The 12,459-nt window shown below is 50.2% G+C and overlaps 1 protein-coding gene across 1 annotated transcript in view; it reads right to left on the bottom strand.

Annotated features, from left to right (window-relative positions):
- Window positions 1-222: 222 nt before the first annotated feature.
- Window positions 223-12,459, bottom strand: part of DHTKD1 (dehydrogenase E1 and transketolase domain containing 1) — a 1,474,452-nt gene continuing 1,462,215 nt past the window's right edge. The window contains exon 17 of the mRNA XM_086919908.1: window positions 223-2,260. Coding sequence (XP_086776034.1) covers window positions 2,159-2,260 — 102 coding nt within the window. The 3' untranslated portion in view covers window positions 223-2,158. The remainder of the gene's footprint in view (window positions 2,261-12,459) is intronic.

Consider the following 12,459-nt stretch of genomic DNA (forward strand, 5'->3'; position numbering starts at 1 on the left):
TTAAGATTCTCCAACCAGAACACACTCTGCCTCCTGAACCCAAGAGTATTGAAAGCAAACAGCTTCGGCCCTTGAGCTTATATATATATATATATATATATATATATATATATATATATATATATATATATATATATATATATATATATATATATATATATATAATGCTCAAATCCAAGTGTTGCACTTGACGTGCACAAAGAAAACCGCACTCCGGGCAGCTTGAAATGCAAGTTCTTTTTTATTTTACAGCAACCGACGCGTTTCGGCGGAAGTGCCTTTTTCAATGTTACCGGCACTAGTGTAAGACACCATGTTATATTTGCATTCACATTGTCAAAATTGAGGAAGGACTTGCGTTCCACCTGTATATATTCACTCACACACACACACAAAAGACTATCTGCCATAAAATGAGATCCGTACCTCGGCTTATATTTGCATATTTTAGTGCAGTGTTTCTACAAGTACCTCGCGTAATAGCTCACCGTGTACACATTACAGAGAAGAACACTGCATATGTCCATGAATAGAGAAAACCATTAGTGAGAAGTAATGTAAAAAGTTACTGAGTCAACTGGAACATTTGATTTACTTGCTAATTACCTCGTTTAGCCTAGAAAATACATCAACTTGCATTCTTTATGGACATTACAGCTAGAGTGCATCTATTGTTCTTGTAAACCAAGCGTATGTCCAATGCTAATTGTAATGTAGTCCTTGCACCCATTTGCCCACCAGTTAAATCTTTTATTCACTTTACATCCTTATCAAGATAATGAGGTACTGATACAAAATCTCATTTGAATTGCTATCCATTGTTTCAATTCGTATTATTCTGCATTGAGTATATTTCATCTTCTGGGAGTCTGAATAAGACCATTTTTATCAGGCATTAACACTTGAATTAGGTCTAAAAACGAAGCATGTATTTATACACGTCACACATCACAGTCAAGTTGGTTATGACTACTGGAACGTACGTTCACGGAATGGAATTTGTGGTGCATCTGTTGATTTAAGGGTGTTTATTTAGGGTTTGAGTACAGTTCTGGGGTGACATCAGTCAAGCCCTCCACAGTTGGGTAACTTTTCATATCCACCCAGCCAGTACCAACAAATTCAACTGACAGGGGATAGAAGTAGATGAAGGGGAGAGAAGTAGATAGAAAGGGAGCCCAAAGTTCATCTTTATCAAATCACCAACTTCTCTGCAGTGCACCCAACAGAGGTGACGAAGCTAATGGTGGGTTGGTTGGAAAAAGAACGAGAGAGAGTAATAGGGTCCAACAGGAGGAAGAGGGTGAGCGTGGTTGTTGAGACCCATTGACTTGGCCACTGTAACAAACTAATGCATCCCTGTTCTTATCCAACGATAAGCATTCCAGAATGTACCTTTGCTTCATGATGTCTGCTTGAATTTTAAACATTCTGTGCCATCACACAATGAATGGTTTCTGACCTAACCTCCATCTTAAAATTGAGCAGATTCCTGTACGTGGCGTTCATCCTAAACTTAGATGACATTTATCAATCTGTGCTTTTGCCACACCGAACTGCTCTGCAAATATGTCCCACAGCAGCACCTGCCTCTGGTTCAACGGAGGTAGAAACTACATTTTCTTCATGATGGCATACATCACCTTTCAATTCTCTTACGTTTCAATCACATGTATCATTATTTCATGACAGCTTCTTGGTGTCACCAGGAAACTGTGGAATATTTCCCACATTAAGACAACTGGGCACTCACCAATCACAAACAAGCCTTGCAACATTTTTTCTACAGGTGTAAAGATTAAATAACTAAAATGCAATGTATCACTAAGCACATATTCGGGAAAACAAAATCACATTTTGCTTTAAAACCTCTAGAGGAGATATGCACATCGTCAGCTTTGTTCATTCGTATGCATATTAATTTCCAGTGCAAAAGTGTGGATATATAAGTTTGAGATTCAGGTGAATTTTTTATTTTATTTTTACTTCAGCAACATAGTGTGAAACACTTTAAGAAGCCAAAATATTATTTGATTCGTTTTCTATAAAAACAGATAAAACTGAGGCTTGCTCTAGAAGTAAAGTAACCTGAGTAAACCATGTATGTCACATAAAACTGGGCATTGTAACAAACTCTAGACTTCCATAAGCAATAGCTCTATGCGAATGTTCTGGCGAGGATGTCATCTTCTTGCTGGCGGTGTATGGTTATGATACCCACTGCTGGTACTGGGAGCGGAGGTCTGCTCACTAAACGAAGCTACAAAACAGAAAAAACACCATTATCAACTCATAGGGGGAAAGCTGGCATTCGCTGAACATGGATAGATGAACATAGCTTTACAAAACGACACGTTTTTTAATGAAGTTTTTATTTTTCACTTGTTTTGCCTAATGCAGCTAACCAATGATCATAAAACAGTCTCATGCAACTGGCACTATTGACAGCAAATACGTGATGCAGGTGATACATTTTTAGCATGTGTAGAAAGATTTTTATCCAGGCACAGACATGAAAAATACAAAAAAAACCAAGGTTCAAAAAGACGCACTGAAGACCGCATCTACCTATCAAAGTAATACAAAAAGGGCGAAAGTGTTGCAGCTGCTGAAAAAACAACTGAACTCCACACCAAAACACACAGAATGTATTGGGTTGTCACAACAACCCAGTAATGGCAACAGTGTCCACCACAACATAGAGCTAGGTGACTACTAGTTGAGGCAGGCCTAGTTGAATGTCTAGGAACTCTCCCCCTTCTCCCTGACTCCACGCATCTTAAGGCCGTAAAAGGAGTCTATGAGACTGCAGAGGAGGCAACAGGACACCCACTATATGAGAAAAGAAGCATAGATCCAGCATCTCCCCACGCTCCTGATGACTTTTGTTCCACCAAACCACGCACTGTAAGGAGTTTAGTGCGGGGGAGATCAACATCATTCGGGATACCCAACAATATATATTTTGGGTCAAGTGGGATTTGTGATTCCAGTATGCAGGAACTCTCTTATGAGAAATTGGCCCAGTATTGCCGAATTGGAGGGCAATCCCATATTGTATGTAGAAAGGACACCACGGCCTTAGAGAAATGTAGGCAGGCACGTGGGTGCCCTACCCATGGCGCATAATCTACTACAGTCAAAACCCACTCTGTGTAGAATCTTAAACTGTTTGAGGCGTAGACAAGCCTTAATTACAATCTCACACGGATGCATCGGTGCTACCTTCCAATCAGTGGTACAAAAGGGGGTGTGAAGGACGGAGCATCTGAATCAATCAAACACTCACACCCAGTCAAAAGATCTGGGTTTAATCCATCACCGTTCTTTAGCCCACTCTGCCACCCCAGTTCAGACATTGCTATATGCAAATCAGTCTGACCCTGTGCCTCATGGGAACAGTCCAGCCCGAACTGCCAAGCCATGTCTTCCCTGGACCGGAAACAAGCTTCCGAGGACCGGTTTCTGGCATTCCAGCCGTCTTCAGCCCGGCTTGCTTGAATCCAGTGGCAAAGTGAGCAAGGGACTCACGTCTTTTGTACCGCTTTTGGCCGCCATAAGTGTGGCAGGGTATGCTCAGACGTGAGTCCCTTGCTCACTTTGCCACTGGATTCAAGCAAGCCGGGCTGAAGACGGCTGGAATGCCAGAAACCGGTCCTCGGAAGCTTGTTTCCGGTCCAGGGAAGACATGGCTTGGCAGTTCGGGCTGGATTGTTCCCATGAGGCAAAGGGTCAGACTGATTTGCATATAGCCATGTCTGAACTGGGGTGGCAGAGTGGGCTAAAGAACGGTGATGGATTAAACCCAGATCTTTTGACTGGGTGTGATTGTTTGATTGATTCAGATGCTCCGTCCATCACCACCCCCCTTTTGTACCGCTTTTGGCCGCCATAAGTGTGGCAGGGTATGCTCAGACGTGAGTCCCTTGCTCACTTTGCCACTGGATTCAAGCAAGCCGGGCTGAAGACGGCTGGAATGCCAGAAACCGGTCCTCGGAAGCTTGTTTCCGGTCCAGGGAAGACATGGCTTGGCAGTTCGGGCTGGACTGTTCCCATGAGGCACAGGGTCAGACTGATTTGCATATAGCCATGTCTGAACTGGGGTGGCAGAGTGGGCTAAAGAACGGTGATGGATTAAACCCAGATCTTTTGACTGGGTGTGAGTGTTTGATTGATTCAGATGCTCCGTCCATCACCACCCCCCTTTTGTACCACCTTCCAATCAGTGTCATCAATCTCGCCATGATCCCGCTGCTTTATCTTCCTTCAAACTACCCTTGATCATCTTTGAAGGGGATGAGTACAATAGTTAAAATTAAAGGACAATTTTTTTAAACCACAAATGATAATATCAAATAAAAAAGGGGAGAATTGCATTAAACCCTCCCCTGCTGATGACGGAACCGCTCCGTTAGCAGCCGCGGTCGCGCTGTGCTGATGACGGAGCGGTTCCGTCACGGCACGCCGGCGCGGCGCGTATTCCGCGCCTGCGCTGAGCGTTCTATTGAGCGGTCGGGGCCGTGACGGAACCGCTCCGTCATGAGCACAGCGCAACCGACGCTGGTGACGGAGCGGTTCCGTCACCAGCATGCACCCGCCGTTCGGCCGTCCTCCCCCCTTAGCACTGCGGCGGAATAGCCGCCGCAGTGAAGGGGTTAAATATTCAAAATCCTCATTCAGTAGAGCTTAAGTTTACAGCCAAATGGGACAGATAAACAACGATATTAAATTCTACTGTATTTAATATACCAGTGTTTTTAATGTTTGCGTCCTTTTTTTTCTAGGTCATTGTCTCATAAGGGATAATTTGCTAAAATAAAAAATAATATTCAAAGCTGAATGAGCTAGGAGGTCAGGCACATTAGATTAAAACCCAGGCAACCATAAGTTACTACTTGTGTAACTATATATATGTAAGAGACATTAGTTAGTGATAGATTCCTTAACTTAGAGTATCCCCAGGTGTAAGACTAGATCCGGAAAGTTTTCCTAGCAGTACCTCTGAGCGTCAGTAGGTGGCGTTGCGTCCGTCGCTGGCGTTGTAAGCGCCGAGATGACGTCACAGGCACTACTTAGGCACCACCCATGCGCGCTGACGTCAGTTCTATACACGACTTTCCGCGCCAGGAACGCAGAGCCATGCAAGAAACTGATCACTAGTGCCAAGTGTGAGAAGGTGGCCTGATATGCAGTGCTCACTATTCTAGTGAACACTATGTATCAGTCCAGCAACCCTTATTGATGATTGGTTGTAAGTCAACCTTATAGACCAGCTATCCTAGTAGCGTGGATACGAGCAGTCTTAGGCTAAAGACTCGAGAGGGCGTGTTAAGCCAGCTGTTATACCACACATATACCCTTGAACACCAAGTGAAAGGACACCACACAAGTGTTATGAAAATAAACAGTGTATTTATTAAAATCACAACAGCCCTGTACTCTTTATGAGGACAGGGTACTAAGCACAAAACAAAACTCTTACGAAAATACTTAAGTTAGCACAGTATATACAAATGCCCGAGGGGCACGGAAAACCATATACTCTGAAAGTGGAATGCAAAATTACTAGCAGGTAAGTACAGTACTAATAGGCTTTGGAATCGCTAGGACTTGACTATAGAATCGTTAGATTACTTCTAGGAGACCCAGGGGACACGGGTGCAGAGTGTGCACTCTCACGCGTGATGCGGGACAAAGTCTATGGTAGCTAGATTTCACAGAGTTAGTGTTCTCGGGCGAACCCGACCTGGTAGGAGGAAAACGAAAGTGGATTCTGACCCTTGGATAGTGAGGCTATGCTGGGGCACCGAAATGCCGAAGTTACCTAGCCCAGGGGCTGCAGCTGCATAGGTCTCAAAAGACGTCGGGAATCCTCGTAGACGGACCAGGAGCCTGAAAGAAAGATGCTGGCAGGCGACCAGTGAAGAGAGTTCGAAGTGATCCAAGCCTGGATCTTGAAGATAGATGACACCTGAAAGCAGAGGGGACCAAGTTCGTGACTACTAGCCAGTAGTCAGGTGGCACCAGGAGGGCACCGGATGGTAGTCACCTCGACTAGGTGAGTGGGTGACGCTGTGCTCTGCAGATCTCACGGACCAGGAGGCGTTGTCGGCGACCAGGATGGAGGAGCGAGCTGTCCCACGATGGATGAAGCTGTCGGCGTCGCTGGACCCAGGATTGGGCAACAAAGCCTTGGCAAATTCAAGCCCACGCGGTGGACTCAAAATGGCGTCTGGAGTGGACCAGGAGGGTCCGGGGTGCTTCTCTCTTGGAAGGAAGCAAGGGCCAGTCTGGAGCAACCAGACCAGCAGCAGTGATGTCGTCGGGCGTCGTTCAGAAGGCCACAAGCCAGCGGGCTAGTAGCCAAACAACGCGGTGAGCAGCAAAAAGCAGAAGGGCCCCACGCAGATCGTGGAGATGCTGGAGGGCTGATCTTCGGTGCTGGAGCGGCTCAGGGTCGGGGCTTCTCGGACCCCAAAGCACTCACCAGAGGGACACTCGGCGGGCTTGTTGTGAAGAAGTCGTGCAGTCTTGGCGATCGTCGGTCCCTCGAGGTCTCGTCGCACTCACGGTTCTCAGCTTGGCTGTAGAGGTGAGTAGAGGTCAGAGATGCCAGGGAAGCCGGGTCTCGTCGTGCTGGGTCGTCGGATTCCTGAGGAAGGACTTGCAGCAGACCGCAGTGTTCTTGATGGTGCCTGCGGATGCAGGGTGACTACTCCTTAGCCACAAGGGAGAATCTTGAAGAAGAAATCTTGATGTCCTTTCGCAGAAAGTCGTGTCTTGATTCCAAAGATGATCTAATTTGAACAGGGGGCCCGCTCCTATCTTTATACTAAGAAAAGGGGCTGACCCGGTGACTAGGTCCTGCCTATGGGTGGGACTAGGAGGGGGGTGGTTACACTCCTCTCCCATGCCGGACTTTCCCCAGGCCAGGGGCTGGTGTGCCCCTGGAACTGGTTCTGACCGGCCTATACGTAGTGAGCACCGGGGTGCCACTCAGCAGTCACCTTCCTGTAAAGCCCTGCCTACCCAGGATACACAAAACCCTGTCTGGGACGGTGCTAGCACCGCCCTCGACAGGAAACCCTTTGTCCAGGCTCCCCTCGCTGGAAGGACTCCCAGCTGCAGGGGGTCAGACTCGTGTCTGTGGTGGCAGCATCCATTTTGTGGAGCTGAGGCTTCGTTTAACTTTAACCGGGGTTCACAGTTACATACATGTCGTGTCCCTCTAGAAGGGTGGAATGCTAACCCCGTCGCCAGAATTGGCGAGGGGTTAGTATTCCAATTCGTATGACACCTTACTCGACATGTTTTGATAAAGCAATACCAAAGATAGCATTTAACCGCGAGGATTATAATGCACTTAAGAGTATATGGTATGCAATATCATGGAACAGCTATTAGGACTTGGTTCCGCAAGCTGCAGACAGGCTCAGCTCATGCCAGAGCACCATCTCACACGATTCCAAGCACTCTGCCTTCAGGATTGTCAAGGCCTGCCATAGGAGTGACTGATAGGGATCTGTGTGTCCATTTTTAGGGTTAGATATAGGTATACTATATCTACAGCAAAGGGTAATTACACGACTTTGCCCCAGCTGTCATGCAGCCAGTTGTGTCTAATTTAGGAGGCCAGTCAGGGGTGGCATAATACATGCTTCAGCCCCTGGTAGGCCCTGGGTACACCTATGCCCTGAGTTACAGGGTCTGACAAGGTGGCCCAGTACCAATTGGTAATGCACCTAGGGTACATGTTGTAATTTAGAGAGAGAACAGCCAGGCTGTGGGTCTGATTGGCAGGCCCACAGCCAGAGAAAGTCGTAAACCAGTGAAACAAAAGCAAAAAATCTGGGTGATCATAGGATTTCAGACCCTACTCTCCTACACCAAGAAACTAGGGACCTAAAAAGGGATGTCCTTAACCCTAGAAATCAGGTTGCAGAACAGGGAGGACGGGTGGGGCGGTAAGGAATCTATCACTAACTAATGTCTCTTACAGCTATATTTTTACACAAGTAGTAACTTGTGAATCTGAAAGAGACACGTTAGTCATAGATTCCTTACCTTAGAATAGATACCCCAGCAATACTAACCCCGGTGGAGGGTCTGCACACACGATTACACCAGAAAGTCATGGAGAACAGAACGGCAAAAGACGCCGTCTCTCCGGACTTGACTGTCAAGGCAGTAATGTTTGGTAAATGTGACAGCGAGACCCACGTAGCTGCCTGACAAGTGTCCTGCAAGGGAACGCCGCGTCCCAAGGCAGTAGTGGCTGCTGTTGCCCTGGTAGAATGAGCACGCAGCCCACAGGAGGCTCCTTCTTAGCCAATGAGTAACAGGCCTTGATACAGAGAACGCCCCACCAACAGATGGTCCATTTGTGCACGGCCCAACCTTTTTTGGCACCCACGTAGCCAACAAAGAGCTGGTCATCCACCTGGAACTGTTGTGTGTGCTTTAGATAGAACGAGAGCGCACGTTTTGGGTCAAGACGGTGGAGCCTCTCTTCCTCTTTTAAAGGATGCAGAGGCAGAAAGAAGGTGGGCAAAGTGATGGTCTGCCGGATGTGAAAGGCAGTGACAACCTTTGGCAAGAAGGATGGACGAGTGCGAAGCACGACCTTATCTGGATGAACCGTCAAAAAGGGAGGCTTACAGGAAAGCGCCTGGAGCTCACTTACGCGCCTAGCGGAGGTAATGGCAACCAGGAAAGCAGTTTTCAAAGTCAATAAACAAAGAGGACAGTTGTGAAGTGGCTCAAAAGGAGCGCACATGGGGGCGTGGCCAAGATGGCAGGCTGAGAGGACGCTCTTGCCGTGAGCTCCCGAGTCCCCGGTGACCCTGCGGCGCCTCGTACCGCCGATCTCCCCCGGATCGAGCGGATTAAATGCCCAGAGCAGTCGACGGTGCAGAGGAGCAACCCGAAGCCTCCGGAGACCTTGCTGGAGCGGAGGCGCTACGCCGGAATCGTCCTGAAATCGAGAGCGGGCCGCAGTGACGACGAGGCTCCGAAGAGCCGCCAGCCACGAACTGGGAGAAGTCCGGCGGGGAGTTGCGGAGACATAACGTGACTCGACGGCCCACAGTCGCTTCTATTGCTGGCCTCCGGTGAGCCCCAGACACAAAGGCACCCAGCGGAAGGGAGACGAGCCACCCGGAGAGCGACGGGGGCGGAGCCGGCAGGCAGCAACGCCAAGCTGGGGATCAGGTAGGCCGTGAGGCCTGAATCGCCGAGGTTGCCCCGGACCACCGCCCTGAGTCCCGGCCGGCCGGCGGTGGACGAGGTGCCGAGAAGAATCCAGAAGGGTCCCACTTTTCACATCTGCGAGAGACTGACCCCCGCCCGGCCCCACGCTGTGGGTGGACTCCTATACAGGGCCTGTGGCGTGAAATAGGCAAACGGACACGAGGCCCGAGTCGAGAGAGGGCCCCTGCCTTCTCACCCCTCACTTGGCATTGGGCCCTGGAAGAGGCAGACCGACCCTGGACGCGGCTGAGCCCGCCACGGTGATTGCGGTGACGAGCGGTGACCAGAAGGGGGTCCAGCCTTTGGCGCCTTTCGCCGTAACACGAGGAGTGCAGCTCCGGTCCCGATAGAAGTGCAGTAACATCGGCCCGGAGTGGGAGTTGGTGCCCTACCTCCGTAGTGACTGGCCCCCGGAGAAGACGCGGATTACTCCATTGTCGCGGCGGCAAACTACTTATTCTGGCCTTGTGACGCAGTTGGAAATACCCTAAATTGGAGACGACCAGCCGGGCCCTTATTTGAATCGACGCCCTAGCGGCCCAGGGAAACCACCAATAGGCCCTGCACGGAGGAGCGCCACTCCCGGGAAGACTGCTGAGTGGGTCCTGACCCATGCACTATCATACCGCACAATAGTTTGTCAGTGCCCCCCTCTTGCAACGCGCCCCCACCTCCACGATGTCGAACACCAGAGGGGGTAAAAAGGGAGACCGGACCTTGACAGACATGCTGAGCAGGGGCACCCCGAGACAGAACAGGAGTCAACCAGCCCCGAGTCCCCCGACCAGCTCTCGAGGTGCGGATGGAGGGGAGCCTCCGGTAATCAGATCTTTCTTGGAATCACTATTTAGCTCACTAAGGGAGGACTTCTAGACGCTGAAGCAGGAGGTGACCGGAGAGGTCCGAGAAATCCGAAGAGAGGTTGACTCCTTGGGGGAAAGAGTGAACACTGTAGAGGAAGCTGGCCACTCCCGAGATGAGGAGATCACACACCAGCAGCAGGAGGTCCTGAGACTCAGGGATCAGCAGATCGACCTCCAGGCCCACGCCAAGGACCTTGAAAACAGGTCTAGGCGCAATAACATCCGGGTCCGTGGCGTTCCATCCAGAGAAGAGGGGGAGGATGTAGCTGCTTACCTGAAGGACCTATTTCGCGAAATACTGGGCGAAGCTGGAGAATTCCCTATCCGAATTGACAGAGCTCATAGGGTGGGCTTACCGCGGCGATCCTAGGCGCCACCTCCGGACATTTTGGCCTTTCTACCGGACTTCCCCCTGAAGGAGCGGATCATCTGGGAAGCCTGGTGACAGCACCCCCTACGTTTCCGAGGCCATCAAGTGGCCCTGTATCAAGACTTGTCCACAATAACGCTACAAAAACGCAAAGCCTTCAAAATAGCCACAGACGTTTTACGAGAGCATGAAACGCAGTGCTCTTGGGGCCATCCCTTTCGGCTTATCTTCCGGTGGAATGGGACTCTGCACCAGCTCCGATCCCTCCAGGACGTCTGCGGGGTGCTGGGAATTACCGTAACGGACGAAGACACTCCAACGCCTCGTCGTAGGCGCAGCACAAGGGACGGCTGGCAATCGATCAGAGGACGGCGATCCCCACCTCCACCCACGAGGCCCGACTCACCCACAGTCCGGGCAGACATGGACAGCGCCATTCAGGAGGCGTCCAGAAGCACGTCGACTGGTGAAGTGGCCTTGACGGCTTGAACGTACTCTGGGGGGAGATTACAGAAGACTCATCTTCATTGCAGGTGCGAGGGTTCCGGGGATGGAGGGCGGCGGGAGGGAAAGGGTTGTGGCTGGACGTCGACTTACTTAACTTTCCACAGACTTGTCAGTTGAGGACCGGCCTGGGACACTGGAGTTCTTTGAACGGTTGGGTGTGAAGGGGGTGGGTGTGGGAGTTGATTTGAGGGGTTTGGGGTTCGGGGAGTTGCACAGCAGAGGGGGTGGTGGGGTGGAGTTGGGTTTGGGGGGGAAGTTCTTGGTGTGGGGGGGAAGGGAAACGAGAACCGTACTGTGCTGTAGTACCATTTGCTTTCACTGCACGCCACTTTCACACACTGTTGACCATGAGGCCTCCCCTACAAGGCCGAGCCCGCCTTGCTAAGCACTGCCTTTATCCTCCTCATTGATGGCCCTTAAGATTCTAACCTTAAATGTGAAGGAGCTGAATAACCCAGTCAAACTAAAGGCAGTATTGGCCCTACTTGATGATACCCAGGCAGATATTTGTCTCTTACAGGAGACCCACCTCCTAGCCAAAGATTGCCACAGACTGCGAACACCGATATTCCCCACGCAGTTCTTCTCCTCCAATACCTCCAAAACGGCGGGGGTTGCAGTTCTGGTGTCTAGAAAGTTTAAAGGGGAGATTCTACATAAGGTGGCCGAACAGAGAGGGAGGCTCCTGGCTTACAGGGTCAAAGTAGGTGGTCTGGTGTTCACTGTCGGCTCGATATATAGCCCTAACGACCGTCAGGAACAGTTTCTACACAAGGCCCTGGAGGAGGTGGTGACCACTCCGGATAGGCATATTATTCTTGGGGGAGACCTGAATATGGTCTTCGACGCACCCCTAGACAGGTCGACACAGAGACGCTTACAGGCGGGGAAATTCTCGCAACTGATCAGGTCCCACATGGAAGATCTTGATCTACATGATCTGTGGCGACGCCTCCACCCTACGGCCCGGGCCTATTCACACTATTCACACGCCCATAAATCCTACGCGAGGCTGGATCATCTCCTGGTGACGGGTCCAGTCTACGAGCTGGCCATGGCCTCTGATGTGGGGGTACTTTCCATATCGGATCATGCCCCGGTAGTGGGCACTTTTCGACTGCCCCCTGTCTCTCCCTCGCGAGGGGTCTGGTGTCTCAGGGACGCACTGCTACATAAGCAGTCAGTAGTAAAACGTATACGCGATTCGATAGCTGAATACCGACAACACAACGATAATGACGACACCACTCGCGCGACGCAATGGGCCGCCTTGAAGGCGGTACTCCGCGGCGACTTCATCGCGGTTTCCTCAGCGGAGAATAAGGAACGACAGCTAAAACGGGACGAACTTACGAGCAAAGTGAGGGAGTTGGAACAGGTGCACCAAAGAACAGGGGCCCCCAGAGTCTGGAGGCAACTTAAAGCCGCCCGGAAGCTTCTGTCCGCACTGGACATGGATAGAGCAGAATA

The sequence above is a fragment of the Lissotriton vulgaris genome, chromosome 1_1 (assembly GCF_964263255.1).
Source record: "Lissotriton vulgaris chromosome 1_1, aLisVul1.2, whole genome shotgun sequence".
Classification (NCBI taxonomy): domain Eukaryota; kingdom Metazoa; phylum Chordata; class Amphibia; order Caudata; family Salamandridae; genus Lissotriton; species Lissotriton vulgaris.